Source organism: Ambystoma mexicanum, chromosome 5p, assembly GCF_040938575.1.
Source record: "Ambystoma mexicanum isolate Mex_15411 chromosome 5p, UKY_AmexF1_1, whole genome shotgun sequence".
NCBI classification, from domain to species: domain Eukaryota; kingdom Metazoa; phylum Chordata; class Amphibia; order Caudata; family Ambystomatidae; genus Ambystoma; species Ambystoma mexicanum.
The window spans coordinates 106,557,696-106,580,051 of record NC_090930.1 but is presented as its reverse complement, the minus strand read 5'-3'; the positions used below and the strand labels follow the sequence as shown (position 1 = coordinate 106,580,051).

Here is a 22,356-nt window from a genome sequence, read left to right as displayed (position 1 = left end):
ATAAACCGTTGCCTGATAGCCTTTAATGGAACACTGTTTGGGAGGAATATGTGGGGGCAAGTTAATATTAAAAGAGCACATGTACATACCTTGGATAATGTTGTTTCTGATGAATGTGACCTTTCATATACAAATTCCACGAAGACCCACCCTGAGCTAAATAAGACACCCATGTGTGCAGTTGCTTGTGCTCTTCACTGTTTTTATTATGGCAGACTGGTCATTACTTAGGACTCTGTGTAGCATGGAAAAGTGGGTGAAAGCGAGGTTTAGGGGCACAGGTGCCGCTTCACAGATATTTACCTCCTACATCTCATCCAGCACCAAGGTTTCCAGTGACAGAATGGTAATGGGATTAATTGTACCTCAAAACTAGTAGTTTTAAGATTTCCAGATCCAGTCTGCACCTGGAGCTATTTTCAAAGAGGAGTAATCTGTGTGTGGAATATTGTGTTTTATCAGGGAGAACAATATATAGACAATAAGTCCTGTTTTCTTACTGCACAGAACTACTTTACTCCTTTTGAAACCTTGTTTTGTATCTTCAGATACTTCAGTTCATACTGAGTTTGATGAGGAGAAATTATGTTGTGGGTGTAAAGAGGAAAAGGTAAGAACCTTTTGTATTTTCTGAAATCCAGACATTTGGAAGGCATACAAAGCTCTGTAGAGGATGCATTTGTTTGCTTCTTGTTATCTCTTTATCTGAATACATTCTCACTGGCATTAGTCTTGTCTGATGAAGACTTGAGAACGTCTGTGAAAGAGATGGCACATATGCTGGGCTCCATTGCCAGGCTTCTCCAACCTTTCTTCTCTGATTCTAGACCCATTTTCTCACAAGCAGCTAAGCTACAAATGCTGAGCATGCCATCTTCTGAGATTATCAATAGCATCTGTAGCCAAGGCATCACATTTTTCATTGTATCCTGCTTGCCAGAGCCTAAGTTGCACCATAAGGCACTTAAAATTCCCGCCTCATGCTGTAGTCAGTTTGGCAGTAGTGGCATACCTGATGCAAGGCTCTGGAGAGAATTGGACGTTTGCGCTTAGTGCAAGAGAAAGCACTACCTCTTATCACCAGACAGGCTTACTATTTGACAGCTGTATTGTTGTGGGTCGATACCCCGAGCATCAAGGAACAACAAATTCATAATGCCATTATGTAAATGATTAACATTAGATGTCATCAATAACTTCTCTAAACAGGTGTATCACAAAAACAAATCCGTATTTACTCTTAGAAAATTTGACATCTTTGTAGTTATAAATATTAATTCGCAAAATGCTGTTTTGTTTAACATTTTTGTATATTCATTTGGAGATTAACGTAGCAAAGTCAGCCCCGATATTGGTTCTATTACTGCTTCCCAGATTTGTCCGACCGAATGGAACGCTTCCTCAAATTTGTCTGGGCCGGTTTTGCCACTTTATTTTACCACTAACAGTGGGGTAGACTCCCGGACCTTCTCCCCTTCCATACCGCCCCACTATATCTGGTAAAACTAAATCTGCAAACAAATGATGCAAAAACGTATTCGACAAAGAGTGATTTATACCCCATTACTCCTACTCTTTCCCTGCTTCTAGAAATGTAAGGCCTACAGCCAATTAAAAATGTGTGTAGCCATTTAATATATGTCACAGTAAATCCTGAAATTATACTTGCGGTAGTGCTGTCTGGCTTGTTGAGCCAGTAGACCAATGACATTATACCAATTACTGTAAATCCATGAAATGTGAAAGGATTAAAAAGCCTATGGCTTCTAAGGGCAGTTTACCAAAAAAATTAAATGACACCTTTAAATCCGGAAGGATCTATCTTTTCCATCCAGTACTATATACGCAGGTCCACTTTTCCTGGTCCTTTAACTGCAAGTTGGAGCCCAGCATTACAACATACCAAACTCGCCACTTTTGCAATCACTGGAGAACAATTGTCTGCTTATTTAACACAAAAAAACATATTGAGTATTCATGCGGGAAAACGTGCAACAAAGGTTTTATTCAGCATCCAAAATGTGGAACCGGGCCAAAAGTTAACATTTAGAGAAAAAACAAATTGCCACTGTTAAGCCCTGGAGAGGATTTGCTCTACTATATGAATATATTTGAATAGTTGCTCACTTATTCGTACCCAAAGCCAGTCAGGTTATCCAGCTCTGTGGTTCAGCTCTGCCTGTCAAGTCCGCCCTCCATGGACTATCCCCACTAGTGTAGTCCAGGAACTCTGTGTGTTAACTATAACCTGCAACTTGCTTTACAGTCTGATTTGTTTTGATGACCCAATTTCAAAATTATAAAGCAAAATAAGAAGCAGAGGCGTTGCTTGGGCAGAGGGTCAGGGGGCTATAATCCTGAGTCATTGGGTTGCAGCCCCGAATAGAAGCTCAGGTGCTACAACCCAAATGCTAGCTAGCCCTGAGTCCTGCCAGTCCGACATTAGCTTAGCCCTTGATCTTTTCCAGACCTAGCAACACCCCTGTTATGAAGTGCTGTTCATTGCTGAAATGTTTTCTTTTTTTTGTAATCATAAGAACTGTTAATGCTTCCCAATTTCTGTTTTTCGTGTAACACACTGTTAAATAATAATGCAGCCATAGAGCACATTATTCCAGGTGTTGTGTCTAGGGTATTTAGCATTTCTTGATACCTTCTGAATGCTTGATGATTAAAAATAATATGCTATGTTGCCGCAGGTGCTGGCATGTGATACTTCAATATAATAGTACATGTTTCAACTAACAGTAGAACAGCCAAAGGGCCTATACCTCAAAACGGTTGACTTTGTGTCATAGGATTAACATTTGTGAGTCAGTCTTTTTTTTCCTACATGTTTGTTTTTCCAAAACGGCCGAAATTCAAATAGTATTTTAAGATGCATACTGCAAAATTGATAAATTCAGTTAAGTTTCCGTGTTCTGTTCTTTGTTCAAGGAGATACTTTATGAGATAAAAACAAAAGATTCTACAACCTATAAACTGAAGGACATCAATATGATGCTGAATTGTTTCTGTCCACCGCATATTGTATCAAAAATGATTTAGATATGCTTTTTTGTTGCAGGACTGTGTATGATGCTAATGCATTGCTTTGCAATTAAAATGGAGCTAATTTCCAAAGGAATATGAAACAATCTAACAATATGTATGAGTACCTATCACATATAAACAGTAGGACTTAGTTTACTTCTATGAACCCTTCATTTGAAAAGCAAAATTAAAAAATTCAGATAATACATCTACGTGTGCATTTCTGCTGGCACAGAGCAGCATGCTGCTCAAACTTCACGGCTGAGCAATGTGTAAATGGGACGTTTTGAAAATATCTGCACATGTCCTCGTAGGAGCTTGTGTCAAAATAATTTAGAACTTAATAGAGCATTTCAATAGCAACGCGTGTTTGTGCTGCGCCACTTGAATTTTAGTAGAGTTAAATGCAAGCGCAAGCAGATTACATAAATTCAGACTCGTATCTTGCCTTGGTTTGTAAAGTTTTCAAAGCTTCTCCTGATTAAAATGTGTGGCACTGCTAGACTTTACACATCTTCAATGGTACCCACTGATTGTAGCATATATATATGTGTGCAGCAGATTTATATCGCTTGAACCTAGTAGAAAGCAACAGACTTTGGTGCAAAAAAGGGAGTGGAACATAGAGGGGCAGTGGGATCTCTGTGTCGGTGTGTGGTCCTAATTTGTCTGAAGTGTTGTTTGAGCGAGAGGGAGCTGGGCATTATGTCGGCTTATGCCTTTCTCCCCTGCCCCTCTCATTCATGGGACAATTGGGACATTTCAGGAAAAAACAACTTGCTCACTTACCCTAGCAGTTCTCCGTTAAACAGCCAGGTGCTTATTTTCTGACCCAATGATATTCTTTGTGGTTCCTCCAGTCTCTCTTCCCTGAAGAGGTGAGAGGGGGGCACATCCCCATAATTGATGGCCTTGGCAGCTTAGTTCTTGAGCAACTAACCTTGGGGCATATGAGCTTGGACAACTTGATGGTTAACAGGCTGCAGGGAAAGAGTCCAATTGCTCTAAATAATGAAGAAAGTGGGTCAGAGGGTGTTTTGTTTTTGGGGACACGTGTAATGGCCTCAGGACTACTCAACCTATTACACTGACCAAAGGTTCTTGGTCTCGGGAAGGCAATAATACACACCTAGACCAATGATTGGAACATAATTGGCTCTTTACAGGCCTTTTATTCAGACAAACAATAAGCATACAGATAACTGTTGGAATAAATGCAATTGGTTATACATGGACATACAAACAATAGTTACAAAGGGTCTACAACACCGTTAGTGCAGTTCCAGTTGTAGGAGAAAACTAAATCTCAGCCATAACGACACTACCCCGTCCAAAGGCAGGTAGGCAGAGAGATCACTCGTACTACCAGGGTCTGGAGCAGAGCCTCCTCCCTCTCAGCAAGACTGCATTACCCGGGGCGTCCAATTCTCTGTCTGCCAACAGGATACCTCTCTTCTTATGAGGGAAAAATCCCTGCCCCAACCTAGTTGCCAACTGTCCCCGGCCGAAGGACAGACAGCAAGCATTGGAGGCAAAGAGTGGAAAAATCCAGATAGTATTGGAAAAACCCGGCTTGCCTCCTGTACGCTTGTTCCCAGCAACCCTTATCAATGCACTTGCATATCTCCGACTCCCTTCTCGGTTCGTCCTCGAGCAAACAATACAACAACTATCCTTCAGAGTGAGCTCCTCCGTTTCATAATATAATGTTGCAATTGGTGTAGAATTCATGTTTGCCTTTTAACTGAGCTTACAGGAACGTAGACTTTCATTGCGGTTTGAATGTCCATAATGTCCTCGTACCGCCACCATGTTTTAGCTCGTTTTCCCACACACATTACACTCCACCCTTTCGACAATCAACTGCCATACTGCAATGACACTAAAGACGGTTTTCGAAATTGACAAATCATCCTCACCAACAGCAAACAACTAAAACAAAAAGAACTTCAAAAACACAAATAAGAACATAGCGCAACGCCACAGTAATCCAGTTAAACAGCATATCCCACCTGTTCTTGCCCCGGTCCTGAGTGACTTGGTAAATCAGGTTCTTGAAACCTCCAATGTGCTTTTCAGTAGAACAGGAACAATGGTCCAAATCAAAACAACTCATCCCTTCAACGCATTTGCAACCCAAATTATGTTTTAAAAACAAATAATCTAATAGCAGTCCTGTTGTGCAAAATAGCCTTCCTAAAATTCCTTTTGTCTAACAGTAGCTCAGTCAAAGCTTGAGAGGTCTCATTAAGTCCTTTAACCAACTTTAACTACTACACAAGCCAATCTAATTAAGGATTAGTAGCCCCTGCAGCTAAAACTCAATTACCCACTAAGGAAAATGCGAGCGCTAAAACCTCAGTTTTCAGGGGACAGGCCAATATGTTGAACGTGTAGAGCGATGAATAGCAGGTTGCAAGGGAAACATCAAACTAAGGCGTGTCAAAGCACAAGGGCCACCAGAAATGTTAGCAGGAATATAAGAGTAAGTAAGGTTACCACAGGAAAACAGCCAACCCAACCAGTAGGAAGCTTCACATGTTGAATATGACTGGCAGCCAAAACAGTAAAATTACCAAACATATTATTGGACACATTGGTACAAACAGACATAGAGAACACACATGGTTTTCATAGTCAGTGCCACGTCAGTCATTAGTCAAGTCCATTGCTGACATTTGCCAATGCTTTGAGGATCACAAGTCATTAAGTAACTGTCATGATCTCTGCTTCCAAAAGGTCAGGGTTTTCCCAACTCCCTTGGAAGCAGATCCATAACCCAGGTTCCGAGTGCCAACCAGTCCCAATTGGGACCTTTTGGACCCAGTCCTGGCGCCAGTGGCACCAGGCTCATAAATATGCCCAGTCCCAGCGCTGGAAGCGCCGGGCTCATAATGCTTGGGTGGACTTACCTGCAGCAGACCATGCTGCTTACTTGCCTGCCAGTTGAGCCTCTGATCCTCTTCTGTTTGGAACTACTTTTCCTGTTGGGTGGGGCAGGAGCCACTCCCTAGATTCAGAACACTGGAACTCTTCTGGAAAGCAGGAACTCTTTTCTTACCTAGGCGTGGCTGTGGAAGGAGACACCTAAGCACTACAGGAGGCTATTTAAACCACACCCGATGGATGAATCTTGCTTTGCGTTATTCTGCATCCTCTGCAGCAGAACGCTCATCGTGTCTTCTGCATCTGATCTTGGGCCTAAGGAAAAAGGCTTACCATCCTGAATCCAGTCTTCAGCAACACCTATAAAGACAAGAAAGAACAGGTTAGCATTACGGTCTTCAGTGACAGCTCTTCACTTACCTGGTCCATCGGCTGTCACCAACGCCTCGCGCTGCATTCCGGCATCTGAAAGACAAAGGCTTACCTACTCTTCGTGCGCTCCGGAGGTCTTCACACTGCATTCCGGCATCTGAAAGACAAAAGCTTACCAACTCTTCCCACGCTCGGGAGGCCTTCAGCGCTTCATCCCGCATCTGAAAGACAAAACAAGGTGCGTTTAAAGACATTGGGGAACTTTAATACTCACGTGCCATTACTCCTTTCCACATCTAACCCAGTGGGTATTCCGGCACCCTGCAGCCGCTCCGAACTTGTACCTGCAAAATAAAAAGACAGAGCGCATCGTGAAGCAGGAAACAAGCGCTTACTTACGTGCTTCCAGGCGCTTCTATTCATCACACGGGCTCCATCTTCAACTCACTTCAGCCCGTCATCCGCCATCGCCGGAACCCTGCAAAACAAGAAACATCATTACTAAAGACTTTAAAGACATTAGAATTACTCGAAACTTACCGTTCGTGCAGTAAACGACGGACAGCAGTCCTCTGAAGTCAAGAGGCCTGCTCCCCTTATCCAGTGAAGAAACTGGTTACAGCACCCTGCCCCGAGGCAGATGGAGAGCACGGCGTTCACTTACCTAAGGTGAGAGCGTTAACCTTTGGGGTTCTACAGGAGAAGAGAAAGGGAAGAAGAGAGAGACATTCAATAACCCAGTTCCTTAATCCCATATTTTCTATCTGCAGACATCTTACCCTTCGAGTCAGACATACAGTGCACAGAGGTCCAGCCCAAAGAGCCAGCCGTGTGTTACACATCACCTTTGAAGATACGGTATACGCCCAGTCAAGACCGGCGCCTCTACGGGAATCAGGTGAGCGTTACAGAACGCAAAGACTACCACAAAACTCCCGTCCAGGTGCTATGGAAACCTCGGATACCGACCAGCTAGCCCAGTTACTTGGGGAACTAAGGGCAGAAGTGCATGCAGCCCGTCAGGAAACGAACGCTCTAAGAAGGGAACTGATTATTTCCAAGGAGCGAACAGATGATCTCGCTAGACAATTGCTACAGTCACAAGCCGGACAGACCCCGTTACCCGCATCTGGGGGAAATCTTCCTTCTACATCCTCTAAGAACCCAGTGCAGATCAACCTACCTGGGAATGTACCTCTGGCTCCGCCCGAACGATTTTCTGGTGACCCAAAGAGGTTTGCAGTATTTATCAATCAGTGCCGGTTGCATTTCTTATGCCGGCCAGCAGCCTTTCCAACTGATCAAGCTAAAGTAGCTTTCGTGCTTTCGTACCTTAGTGGCAATGCGGCAGACTGGTCGATCCCTCTAGTAAATCAAGATGATCCGGTCCTCCATGATTTTCAAGCTTTTCAGCTCAGTATGGAAAAACTGTTCGCAAGACATTCACAGGGGCAGGCCTTGGACAATGAGCTTCTTTCGTTGCGACAAGGTAATCAAGACCTTTTGGCTTATATTGCGTCTTTCAACAGACTGATAGTGGAAACTCAATGGCCTGAGGACAAAAGGATTACGCTGTTTTATAGAGGTCTACGTGGAGAGCTCAAAGATGTGTTCGCCCAAGTAGTGAATCCCCCACAAGATTGTTCGGACTATATAGACTTAGTCGTTCAAATAGATCACAGACTGCAGAACAGGAAGGCCGATCGTTCCAAGTTTGATGCTCGAGTATTTTCCAAACCGCCAACTCCTTCCAAAGGAGTAGACTCCGGGGAACCCATGCAAATAGGGGGTCTGAAAGGTCCTCTTACACAAAAGGAGCGGGAAAGGAGAAAACAGTTGCAATTATGCCTCTATTGCGGAAACTCAGGGCACTTTCTTCGAGACTGTCCGGTGAAACCTGCCAAGAAGGCAGTAGGAGCTGCAGTTACCAAAGTTACAAACTCTGAGCAGGGAAACGACCTCGCCCGACAAGAATAGAGGTCCTCTTGCCGAGCGTGAAAACCAGTTCCGTGACCTCGCATTTCGTGATACCTATGGTCCTCATTAGCCCTGATAATCCGGATCGATTACATGCAATTGAAGCTTACGTCGACAGCGGTGCCATCGGCAATTATGTGGATCATGAAATGGTTTTGAGGATGAATCTAACTCTTTGTCCCAAGGCTGTAAAGGACGTCATTACTACGGTGGATGGTACGGAGATAGCCTCCGGGCCAGTAACGCATACCACTCAAGAGGTGACGCTAGTAAGTCAAGATGGACACCATGAGAAGATAGTGTTCGATGTGATCAAGGCCCCTCAGTTTCAGATTATTCTAGGAATACCTTGGTTAGAGAAACACAATCCTCTGATCGATTGGCGAGCAAGAACGGTCCAGTTTCCAGAATGTGTCTCTACTTCTCACCCTCCACCTGGTGTTGCACTGGCAGCAATTTCTTCAGAGACTCCCCAGTTACCTCCCGAATACCAAGATGTTTTCCGGAAAGAACAGGCTAACTCTCTACCTCCTCATAGAGGTAGAGAGTTAGCCTGTTCCTTCCTTATGACTGCCAGATAGACCTGATACCTGGATCTACTCCTCCTTGTAGTAGAATTTATGCCCTCACCGAGCCTGAGAACCTTCACCTTCGACAATACCTGGATCAATACCTGGCAAATGGGTTTATTCGTCCTTCCAAGTCCCCTGCTTCTTCAGCTTTGTTCTTCGTTCCAAAAAAGGAAGGAGACCTTAGAACTTGTATAGATTATCGCTCCCTGAACCAGATCACCGTTAAGAATAGATATCCGTTACCTTTGATCCCTGAACTCCTGGACCAAGTCAGAAAAGCATGCATATATACAAAGCTGGATCTTAGAGGAGCTTACCACTTGGTACGAGTAAAAGAGGGCGATGAATGGAAGACGGCCTTCCGCACCAAGTATGGGCTATTTGAATATCAGGTCATGCCCTTCGGACTTTGCAATGCCCCGGCCGCCTTTCAATATTTTATGAACGATGTCCTCAGAGAACTCATAGATGTGTGTGTTGTTGTTTACATTGACGACATCCTTGTTTATTCTTCATCGGAATCTGAACATCGGAAACATGTGAAAATGCTCCTCGAAAGATTGCGTCAACACAAACTTTTCGCTAAGTTGGAAAAATGTGTTTTCAACGTGATTGAAGTTGAATTCTTGGGATTCATATTATCACCTGGCGGAGTGCGTATGGATTCAAAGAAGGTCGATGCAGTTCTCAAATGGCCATCACCATCCTCCGTAAAAGGTGTGCAAAGCATGTTAGGCTTCGCTAACTTTTACCGCAGGTTTATCCCCGAATTCTCTCGAATAGTCCAGCCCATCACTGCCTTGTTAAAGAAAAACAAACGTTTTGAATGGTCTACCGAGGCGGAACGAGCTTTCCAGGATTTGAAGACTAAATTTATCTCTGCACCAATCTTAAAACACTCTCGCCCCGAACTCCCCTACATCGTGGAAACTGATGCTTCAAGCCTTGCCATGGGGGCAGTTCTATCACAAAAGGACCCGGTAACCAATCAGTTGCATCCCGTGGCATTTTGGTCCCGCAAATTCTCGCCTCCTGAAATCAATTACACGATTACTGACAAGGAACTTCTGGCTATCAAGTCTGCCTTTAAGGCTTGGCGGCATTATCTGCTGGGGGCCAGACACACCGTTACTGTGATTACGGATCACCGAAACCTGCAATATTTGAAAACCGCAAAAGCCCAATCCTCTAGACAACTCCGTTGGGCATTATTCTTTGCCGAGTTTGACTTCATAATTACCTATCGACCTGGTACAAAGAACGGTAAAGCTGATGCCATTTCTCGGATGGGAGTGGAAGAACACTTGATCAACCCTAAACCTGTACCAATCATTCCCGAACAAAGAATTCTGGGTGTAATCGCCACAGAATCCATAGAGGAAGTTAAGGATAAAGCCAGGCGACTTGTAACTCCAGCAAGGACATCCCGGTATGGCCAAGACCTCAGAAAAGATCAAGCGCTACTTCTGGTGGCCGTCTTGGAAAAAAGATATCAGAGACTTTATAATGTCCTGTGGAGTATGCGCCCAAAACAAGAGTCAAAAGGAAAGACCAGCAGGCCTCTTACGCCCTATTGACATCCCACCTCGCCCTTGGCATACGCTTTCTATGGACTTCATCACCGATCTACCTCCATGCTCCGGATACAATACGATTCTAGTAATCGTGGACTTATTCTCCAAGATGGCGCATTTCATTCCGCTCAAAGGCTTGCCAACAGCAGCAACTCTGGCCCGAGAATTTCTCGAAAACATCGTCCGACTGCACGGTTTTCCTTCGGTTCTAATTTCGGATCGAGATAGTCAATTTATTTCTCATTTTTGGCAAAGTTGCTGTCGGTCGGCACAAATTGATGTGAGACTATCGACCAGTCACCACCCTCAGACCGACGGACAAACCGAGAGGACCAATCAAACTCTGGAACAGTATTTACGCTGCATGCTGCAACAAACTGAAAAAACTTGGAAAGACATCCTTTGGATAGCCGAATATGCCTACAATAACTCTGTCCATTCGGGAACTGGGAAAACCCCGTTTTTTCTTTTGTACGGCAGTCACCCTCGAACCTCGGAGTTGGATCCCCTCCAAGATCTTGAAACACCAGCAGTAGACTACCTGCATTCTACAATCACTCAAGCCTTTAAGGAAGCTGTTTCTCACCTTCAAAGGGCTAAAGAACAATACAAGAAAGGAGCAGATCAACATCGGAAGGAAGCCCCTCAATATCAAGTAGGGGATCAAGTCTGGTTATCCACCAAATATCTACCTCTAAAAGGGCCACGCACATTCAACCCAAGATACCTTGGTCCCTATTCCATCACTACCATAGTAAACCCAGTAGCAGTCAAGTTGGATTTGCCCCCGCACATGAAGATACATCCGGTCTTCCACGTCTCTCTATTAAAACCCGTGCAACCTCAAACCCGACTACCTAAATCTCCAAAACCTATCCTAGTTGATGGAGAACCCGAGTTTGAAGTCAAAAGCATTCTGGACTCCAAGATCTCCAAATCTAAACTATTTTACCTAATTGACTGGAAAGGCTACGGCCCCCAAGAGAGATCCTGGGAACCTGCTGAATATGTCCACGCTCCTCGCCTAATCAAAAGATTTCACCGAACATTTCCTGACAAGCCAAAACCCCCGGAGAAGCCCGGTTTGGGAGGGGCCTTGAGGGGGGGTACTGTCATGATCTCTGCTTCCAAAAGGTCAGGGTTTTCCCAACTCCCTTGGAAGCAGATCCATAACCCAGGTTCCGAGTGCCAACCAGTCCCAATTGGGACCTTTTGGACCCAGTCCTGGCGCCAGTGGCACCAGGCTCATAAATATGCCCAGTCCCAGCGCTGGAAGCGCCGGGCTCATAATGCTTGGGTGGACTTACCTGCAGCAGACCATGCTGCTTACTTGCCTGCCAGTTGAGCCTCTGATCCTCTTCTGTTTGGAACTACTTTTCCTGTTGGGTGGGGCAGGAGCCACTCCCTAGATTCAGAACACTGGAACTGTTCTGGAAAGCAGGAACTCTTTTCTTACCTAGGCGTGGCTGTGGAAGGAGACACCTAAGCATTACAGGAGGCTATTTAAACCACACCCGATGGATGAATCTTGCTTTGCGTTATTCTGCATCCTCTGCAGCAGAACGCTCATCGTGTCTTCTGCATCTGATCCTGGGCCTAAGGAAAAAGGCTTACCATCCTGAATCCAGTCTTCAGCAACACCTATAAAGACAAGAAAGAACAGGTTAGCATTACGGTCTTCAGTGACAGCTCTTCACTTACCTGGTCCATCGGCTGTCACCAACGCCTCGCGCTGCATTCTGGCATCTGAAAGACAAAGGCTTATCTACTCTTCGTGCGCTCCGGAGGTCTTCACACTGCATTCCGGCATCTGAAAGACAAAAGCTTACCAACTCTTCGCACGCTCCGGAGGCCTTCGGCGCTGCATCCCGCATCTGAAAGACAAAACAAGGTGCGTTTAAAGACATTGGGGAACTTTAATACTCACGTGCCATTACTCCTTTCCACATCTAACCCAGTGGGTATTCCGGCACCCTGCAGCCGCTCCGAACTTGTACCTGCAAAATAAAAAGACAGAGCGCATCGTGAAGCAGGCAACAAGCGCTTACTTACGTGCTTCCAGGCGCTTCTATTCATCACACGGGCTCCATCTTCAACTCACTTCAGCCCGTCATCCGCCATCGCCGGAACCCTGCAAAACAAGAAACATCATTACTAAAGACTTTAAAGACATTAGAATTACTCGAAACTTACCGTTCGTGCAGTAAACGACAGACAGCAGTCCTCTGAAGTCAAGAGGCCTGCTCCCCTTATCCAGTGAAGAAACTGGTTACAGCACCCTGCCCCGAGGCAGATGGAGAGCACGGCGTTCACTTACCTAAGGTGAGAGCGTTAACCTTTGGGGTTCTACAGGAGAAGAGAAAGGGAAGAAGAGAGAGACATTCAATAACCCAGTTCCTTAATCCCATATTTTCTATCTGCAGACATCTTACCCTTCGAGTCAGACATACAGTGCACAGAGGTCCAGCCCAAAGAGCCAGCCGTGTGTTACACATCACCTTTGAAGATACAGTATACGCCCAGTCAAGACCGGCGACTCTACGGGAAACAGGTGAGCGTTACAGTAACAAACCTCAGCAGGAGCAATATTGTAGGTGACAATACGGGTCATATTCCTTCATTTGCGATGAGAGTGGTGTTAGGAAAGGTTTCATAATTGTATGTAATTTTCCCTCCATGTGTACACCCCCAAACGTTTTGCTGCTGTTTAGACATCCTAGACTGACTTTGCCAGAGAAGCACAGTCTTCAGATGCACTCTTCTGGGCTTTTGCTCACTTTTAATGGGGAAACTGACATGCCCTTAAGACAGTCAGTACTGGGAGACTTTGTTTCCCTTAGTCCTTTTCCCATGTTGCAACTTTTGTGCAACATTTAACAAGTACACAATGTACCTTCCAGTACAGTGTACTTGGGTCTGTAGTCATTTTCCAAAGGCCCTAGAAACTCTCAATGGACTTTTTGTGAGATGTGCAGATGTGTCATGGACAGGGCTGGAGGCAGCTATCGTTTTACATGCTTTTTAACCCTTTCCTGCCATGTTAACTGTGTTAACCGCGTTTGGCACGAATAGGTGGCCTGGCTCCAAAATGGCCATGCCACAAGGTTCTTTTTCCTGTCCTTTGGCCATCTTGCCGCTTCACCTTCCCCAGGTCGAGCCGACCCGGGTCCGTCTTTATTTGGTCATGCATTTTTCCACGAAACACAATGCTTCCGCGGACTTCTGCATTCCTTGTGTGTGTGTCTCCAGGATGTGGGCTGGACTGTTTGAGTCCAATACACATCCTGGGTGCCAGAGAGTCTGGAGTGCCCTGAATGACTGGGGCCACCGTGGTCCGTGATTGTTCCACCTATGGAGTGTGTGTTTGTGAGCAGATCTCCCATTTGGTCCTCTTCATTTTGGCGCGAAGGGAACTTTGGAAGAGAGGAGGCCAAAAACACCCATACCATGTCGATCTCTGGAGTCCTCACTGAACGAAGGATAGGATCCAAGTTTCCTGAAACTACGAAGCTTAGTCGAGGAACCTCTGGTGACCAGCTGGAAGGTTTGGCACCCTGAGCCCGCTGTCGTCTCGTGGGACCCCTCTGCATCTGGTCGTCCTAGAAGCTCTGCGAAGACGCTTCGGCGACCCATTGGAATAGTGAAACCAACTATTCTCGGAACCTTCATCAAACCCTGCAAGTAAGCTTTCTCGGAAGTGTCCCTGGGCTAACCAGTGGACTGACCAGCTTACCCAGTTGCTTTGCTCTTTCACCGCCGCCGTTTCAAGGAGGCCCTGGAAACCTGGTATATTGCTAACTCTGTGTCCACGCCACCCTAACACCAAATTTTCGTACACTTGGCATTCCCAGGTCTGAAGTGATACGAGTGCACCAAGACCGGAGCATAGGCGGTTACTCGTGTTGCCCTGCCGCGGCAATCACCCTTGCAAGTGCGCTGCATTTGTGACCCTCTTGCCCTTGCCGCCTGCTGCAGTGAAACCAAGTCTATCCATCCACCCGGAGCGGAGAAATTGCCACTGTTCCGTTTAGGAATCCTCACTGTACCCCAGGAACTGAAAGCTGCAGAGATGTCCTTTTTGTCACGTTTGAACCTGCAAGCGAAGTGGACTGAACTGGCAAAGTGTGTGTCTGAGAGCGCCTGGGACCGGTGGTACTTCTAACACCAACAGGTGACCCCTAGCGCCAGGGGCCCTTTTTACGCATGAGTGGCCCCTGAGGGTCCCTTTCCTTTCCACGTACGAACTAGTGACTCCATCCTGCACTCTGGAACTGCCTTTGCCTTCAAGTGGAGGTCCTCCCTGAATAGCAGAAACGTATTCTTCATCGCCTCATCCACCTTCCTGAGCCGCTAGAGACTCCTAAAGAGACCCTGTTTTGCCCATTGGAACAACCGCGTGCACTTGCACTACATGTACTTTTGAACACAAGGCTCCTCTCTTCTTAGGTCTTGGACTGCCTCTTAGTTAGGTGTGCTATTGTTGTCGAAGGGGCTAAAAGACTACCTGCACTGCCTGTTTCCTTCCCATCTAGGTTGTCGACATATTTAGTGCATTTAACCCTTTAGACCCCAATGGTCTTGTATATATATTGTATTGATTGTGTTGTGTTGGTTTACTTAGTATTGCTGAGATTCTTTTGCTATGGTGTGAGTTACAAAGGCATTGTAATAAATCTGTTTATACTTTTGATATAACACCTGTCTGGGAGTAATTTGTAAGTGTCCTTGCTCTGTGTGCTCATTGAGGTCTTTCAGTCACCCTCACCCCTCTTGGAACTTAGTCTTGACTGCCGCCATAGCTACCTTGATTGGTCTGGCTTGTCCAGAGGTTACCCTGTTGCAAGAACCTAGGCTGGCCTTCTGAACTTCTGCCCACCCGGTCATAGTTCAGAAATACATCTTAAGAAGTGAGCACAAAATCTGCAGCGCTCATAGATATGATATGATATGGCATTTATAACGCGCCTATACACAAGTGTTTCAAGGCGCAGATGTGTCAAAAAGATCCTCTGATATCTGAATCTTCCACTAGAGAATCATTATGCAGTACTCCAAAAACATGCTCGAATACAGGGGGCGTTGGTACGGCAACAAGGCACGTTGAAATTAAATTTGAGGCATCATGAACATCAGCCAAGTAGAAGTGCGAGATTTTCAACACACGATGGGCCAAGAAGACCCATACATTCTCAGGCTGCTCGACAATTGCAGCATAGCCATGCCGCACAAAAGACATGGAAGTCGTGGAAGGGGGCAACATATCATGCCCATGTCCACAATGTTTCCTCAAGGAATCATTTATTAGCTGCGCCACTCACCCTTATGGATGGGAAGCATTTTCTCTCCACTATTGATTAGGATCACCTTTATTTCACCTTGGTAGTCTGCATCAACAATTCCTCCCAGTACCTGGATTCCTTTTAATGCAATCAATCCCATATGTTCTGATGGAATTTGTACTCCAATCCCTGTATCAATAACACTGATTCCTCTGGGTTCAAGTCCCATCTCCTCCTTCGCATGCAAATCCACCCCTGCAGACTCTGGTGGAGCTAGAGCTCCAGGTGACATTTCCCAGTACATCAATGTTTCAAATGCTCTATTCAGTTTCATTTGTAAGGCTGGCGCTAACATACGCATCAATGGTGGTCTCACCATTGGCGATTGGTCTGTTATTCAACACTTGCACCACGTCTAGGATGCATTCAGGCCATCATTTTAGGTTACCATCACCAGTCTTTCACAATTGCTCTTTCAACAAACCATTCTCTCAATGAATCCCGAAGCCTCAGCGTGATAGGGGACATGAAAAATCCATTCAACGCCCTTTTCCTCACAATAGTCTTGAACCAATTTTCCTTTCAAATGTGTCCCATTGTCACTCTGAATCTGTAAGGGAATTCCATAATACACTGCCGCTTGATCTAACAATTTAATAGTATTGAATGGTGTGGCTTTCTTACATGGTAGAACCATCAAATATCCTGAATATGTGTCCACAATTGTGCCTGCATACTGACATCCTCTGCTAATTGGCATTGGACCGATATAATCAATCTGCCAGATTTGACCAGGTAAACTACCTTGTTTTAGTGTACCACGAATGACATGTGGAATGGATCTCTGTTTCTGATGGTGACACACTGGACATTACAAAATTACTGTTCGAGTGGATTGTGTCCTCCAACGTATTCCTCATCTTAGATGTAGTCTATCCAGCTTTGCTGCTCTTTGGAAATTGTTTCGGCAGAGGGCGTCATGCGTCGATGTCGTCGAGTCGATGGTCCCTCAAAGGCCTCCTTCGAGGGTGACGTCATCTGGTATATAAGTAGCACGCGCGGCGCCCGTTGGCCTCAGTTCCGTTTTTCCGCAGTATATGTTGCTTCGGAGATTCGGCGCGCCTCGAGTTCTGTGAAGATACTAAATAAACAAATATGTCCTAGTCATCGACGCCGACTACGACCCCGAGATCGGGTTTCAAAAAGTACAAGTTGTGCGGTTCAAAAATGACGATCACAGACTCGCACCAAGAGTGTTTGTGGTGCCTCGGAGAAGGCCATGACATGGGGGCCTGTACGAAGTGTCAGGCGATGACGGGGAAGGCCTTGCGAGAAAGGATGGAAAACTACAGGTAGGTCGCAAACCCGACCGAAAAAGCCTCTAGCGTCGAGTCGAGGTCCCATGAGGAGAAATCTCCTCGACGCGAAAGGCATCGGTCCAGGTCCTCAAGCGATTCCCATCGCTCGTCGTCTTCGACGAAAAAGTCGAAGAAACGACGCCACAGGTCCCCCCTCCACCTCGTCCTCAGACGAGTCCCCAAGAAGGATGAAATGCCCCACGAAACATTCGTCCTCCGAAGAGTGGGAAGCATTCAGGGTCAAAATGATGGAGGTGTTTGAAATAGCAAAGCCTCTGTCCATGCCTTCTTCGGAAGCCGGCCGGGAGCGTCATCGCTACAACACGTGCTGCCCTCGAGCCCAGGCGATCGAAAAAGGAAGGATAGAGAACCTTCCAGGACGCCGAGCGAAATGGACCGCTCAAGTCGAGTCAACCGCTCGAGGTCACCGACACCGCCCGAGACCCAACGCACCTCGAAGGGCAAATCTTCGAAGAGCGCCTCGAAGCCCTCGAAGCAGGCTCTGTCGCTGACCACTATTTCGTCGACGCCTTTGTCGACGTTGATACCGAAGCCCTTGGTGCCAAAGGCACCAGCCAAGCCAGGCCAGCCAGAAAAAGGGCAAGACAGGGATACAAGACCTGTAATACCCTCAGAGCCCTGTAATACACCTCTTCCTCCTCCTCTCCCAGAGAAGGTTTTCAAGCCTCTCCCTAGGAAGGAGTTTTTCAAGTCCCTGACCTCAATTTTTGAGGAACAGGAAAGATCTGATGAGGAGGAATCATTACACAATGCAAGTGGCATTGACACATCTCGTGAAAATGACTTTGGCATACCAGAACCAGGAGAGCATGCCAGTCCATCAGTTAATGACGAAGGTAGTAGATTACTTAGGATGGGCTAGACCATCAGCCCAATTCATCCAGGATGATTTGACAGATATATTGGACCATATTCCCACCGAATACCCAGTACTACCCTTTCATGTAGCCCTGCAAAATAGGGTGGCCAAGAATTGGGAAATTCCGGATTCTATTCCTCCGGTAAGTAAATCCCTCACCTCAAAATACCGCCCTGCCAGTAGCGACCCCGACTATCTGTCCAAACATCCCACTCCCGAGAGTCTGGTCATACAGGCAGCCACAGCTTCTAACAAACTTTATGTACCATTCTATCCCTCCACACAGGGACGATAAGCGTGTGGATGGCTGGGCACAGAAGGTATTTTCAGCTGGGAGTATGGCTTTAAAATCTGCCAAGTCCACATGTGCCTTGGCAAAGTTTTGGTACACTCTGTGGGAGTGCATCGCAATGGCGGCGGAGCACATACCAGAAGGGGTCAGAAGGGAAGGGTTCTTAGCCATCGTTAGAGATGGAAAGGAAGCCATGCAGGAATCCCTTCAATCTGGATTGGACACTGCAGATAGTGTAAGCAGGTCCATGGGCACTAGCACGGTAATGCGCAGATTTGCGTGGTTACGGAAGTCGGGTTTCGCACCGGACGTACAGAACCGCCTTCTGAACATGCCCTTTGACGGGTCTCACCTTTTTCGCAGCAAGGCTGACGAGAGCCTTGAGAGGTTGCAGACCTCAAAAGCAGCTGCCAAATCTTTAGGGGCTGCTATTAGGCAACCTCAGCTTTTTCGTGCGGCAGGACAATCGTGGAGGGGACGATCCTATCATTACTACTCCTCATATAGAAAGGCGAGAGGAATGGCCAGTCAAAGGGGCAGAGAAAGGCCACTCGCGGTGGACGAGCAAAACGTGCAAAGCCAGCTCCAGCTGCAGCCTCTTTGCCATCATCGGCTTCAACAACCGCCACAAAACCACTTTGAGGACTTGCATCACAACACACCTGTAGGAGGCAGGCTGTCACAGCATCTGCAAGAATGGCGAGCCATTACTTCAGATGTTTGGGCTCTAGAAATAATAGCCCAAGGTTACTGCCTTCCTTTTCTAACGCAACCTCAAAGCAATCCACCAGGGAGACACCCTTTGAAGTTTTCAGACCCGCTCCTACAGCAGAAAGTTCTAACCCTGCTGGAGAAAGGTGCTATAGAACCAGTGCCTGCAGCGGAGAAGAACAAGGGATGGTACTCCCCGTATTTTTTGATCCCCAAAAAGGACGGAAGACTGAGACCCATCTTGGACTTAAGAAACTTGAACAGGTTCCTCAGGAAGGACAAGTTCAAGATGGTTACCCTTTCTCAGATCCTTCAAGCCCTTCAACTGCAGGACTGGTTGGTGTCATTGGACCTCCAGGATGCTTATTTTCATGTGCCGATTCATCTCAAGCACAGAAAATACCTGAGGTTCGTAGTTGGCGACTCACACTATCAGTTTCGAGTCCTGCCATTCGGATTGACCTCCGCTCGGAGGGTCTTCACCAAGTTTAATGGTAGTGGTGGCAGCGCACCTCGGGAGAGGGGGGATTCACGTCTACCTCTACCTGGACGATTGGTTGATCAGGGCACGTTCTGCCGAACAAGCACTGGATCATCTGAAAGTCACATGCCACTTCCTCCACAGACTGTGCTTCTCCCTAAATTTCAAGAAGTCTCAAATGACACCTTCCCAACAGCTCCAGTACATAGGAGCTGTATTAGACACATCCTTGGGAAAGAGCTTGCCTCCCAAGTCGAGGGCTCAAGACATTCTTCAGATGGTTTCCAAATTCGAAAATGCCCAAAATCTCCAGGCCTATGACTTTTTAAGGTAGCTCGGCCTCATGGCATCCTGCATCTCCCTGGTGCAGAGGCACGCTTGAGGATGAGATCCCTTCAATGGGCTCTAAAGAATCAGTGGTCCCAGTTCTCAGGTCAAATGACAGATCTTCTCCAGATTCCGAACAAGGTTCGACAAGATCTTCTACGATGGACTTGTACAGAGAACATCCTAAAAGGTGAACTTTTTTGGCAACCATGGCCAGAGATCACAGTAGTGACGGACGCCTCACTCATGGGGCGGGGAGCTCATGCCAACGATCTGACAATCAGCGGTCGTTGGTCTCCATCGGAGTCCAAACTACACATCAACCTTTTAGAGCTGAGAGCAATCAGACTAGCGCTGAAAGCTTTCCTGCCATCTGTCAGGGGAAAACATTTCCTGATAATGACGGACAACACAGTGGCCATGCATTATCTAAACAAAAGAGGAGGTGTAGGGTCATGATCTTAATTGCCCCGGATTGGGCCAGGAGAACGTGGTGCTCGGACCTTCTAGACATGTCCATCTATTCCCCAGTACGTCTTCCTCACAGAGAGGATCTTCTCTCACAAATGGAGGGTCAGGTTCTCCATCCAGAGGTCAAAACTCTCAACTATCACGATTGGTATCTGAAAGGCTGAGATACAAGGATTGGGACCTTCCAGATGACGTTATGGAGGTGTTGCTTTCGGCAAGAAGGACAGCAACAAAATCTCTATACCGTTGCCGTTTGAGGAAGTTTTGCAACTGGTGCAGAGAAAAGAATCTCGATCCCTTTCTATGTTCTATTCCGGAAGTACTGTCCTTCCTCTTGTCCCTAGCGCATAGAGGTCTAAATGTTGGTACCATTAAAGGTTATCTTCCAGCGCTTTCCATCTTCAAGCGCTCGTCGGAAGAATGCTCCTATTTCAAAATTCCTTTGGTAGTGCAATTCTTAAAGGGACTCACTAATGTGTTTCCTCCTTACCCATTCCAAGTGCTAATTTGGGATCTCAATCTGGTTCTAAAATTCTTAATGTGTGCTCCTTTTGAGCCTTTGAAAACTTGTCCATTAAGATTACTGACATGGAAAACTGCTTTCCTAGTTGCTTTAACATCTGCATGAAGAGTGATCGAATTGCAGGCACTGTCTTCTGGGCCACCCTATACTGTGTTCCATAAGGACAGAGTTGTGTTGAGGGTTACACCCTCATTTTTACCTAAAGTAGTATCTGATTTTCATTTAAGTCAGAAAATTGTTTTACCCGCATTCTATCCTCCACCTCATTCTACTGAGGAGGAAAGATTACACAGGTTGGATCCAAGAAGAGCTTTAAGCTTTTACATCTCTAGGCTTTCCAAGCTTAGAGTGCACAACCAACAACCAGTCGGTGACAAAACAGACAATATCACGCTGGATTGTGCTTTGCATTACAGAATGCTACAGATTAGCACAAAAAGACCCACCAGAAGGGTTAAGGTCCCATTCCACCAGAGGCATCGTCTCTTCGACAGCCCTTCAAAGAGGTGTTCCAATAAGGTCCATTTGTGAAGCAGCAACTTGGTCTTCACTGGCCACTTTTCAAAATTCTATAGTCTGGATGGACATTGAAAAATCTAACCCCTCCTCCAGAGAAATTATCCATACTGCTTTGGGAGTCTATCTAAGATGAGGAATACGTTGGAGGACACAATCCACTTGAAGAACAAGTTACTTACCAACTGGTAACGTTCTTTCAATTGGATGTTCCTCAAACGTATTCCTCATCGCCCTCCCAACCTACCCCTCTGTAGATTTTTGCGGGCTATTGCCAACTCAACTCTCGCAAGGCTGATACCTGTCTGCCGGCACAATCTACACAGTACAAAATCAAAGGTGAAAAGGGAAAAACAGAACTGAGGCCAGCGGGCACCGCGCGTGCTACTTATATACCCAATGACGTCACCCTCAACGGAGGCCTTCGAGGGACCATCGATTCGACATCGACGCACTGCGCCCTCTGCCGAAACTTTTTCCGAAGAGCATCAAAGCTGTATGGAATACATCTAAGATGAGGAATACGTTGGAGGAACATCCAATCGAAAGAACGTTACCAGTTGGTACGTAACTTGTTCTTCTCACTATTTCCAAAGGGATGCTAATTCCTTGATCTTGTGCCCACCTGATCGTAGTCTCCAAGATGGCGACTTTCTGTTGTGCCCACTTAGCAATCCCTTCCAGATCATTTTCTTCCGATATCGCATCCATAGTTGGAATGTTGGCATGTTCATCTGCAACAGAATTGAACCAACGTTCTAATGAGTCTCTCGCGCAGTGTGCATCTACATGATACAGGGTCACTGTACTATACACCGAACTTTTGGCGATATCTTCACAGTTCTTTTCCCCATAATTCTTTTGCATCAATCTTCCATCCATTCTTCTGCCATATTGGCAGCCAAACCGCTAGTCCATTTGCAACAGACCATGAATCAGTGTTTCTGATGTTTGTTAATCTGCTTAGAATCACATGCTGTGCATAGGTCCGACATCCAGTGGTCACTGCGGTGTATTGCATTTTGTTTTTTGTAGTCGAAAAGGGGACGTCGACAAGGCGTGTCTGTAACACTATCCCTATAGTGACGTGCGTTGTACCCACAA

The 22,356-nt window shown here is 46.2% G+C and overlaps 1 protein-coding gene across 3 annotated transcripts in view; it reads left to right on the top strand.

The window, feature by feature from the left end:
* Positions 1-22,356, top strand: part of LOC138480767 (heat shock factor protein 3-like) — a 417,702-nt gene that overhangs the window by 176,393 nt on the left and 218,953 nt on the right. For all 3 annotated transcript variants that reach the window (XM_069612513.1, XM_069612512.1, XM_069612511.1), the window contains exon 6: positions 549-610. In XM_069612513.1, the coding sequence (XP_069468614.1) occupies positions 549-610 (62 nt within the window). The remainder of the gene's footprint in view (positions 1-548; positions 611-22,356) is intronic.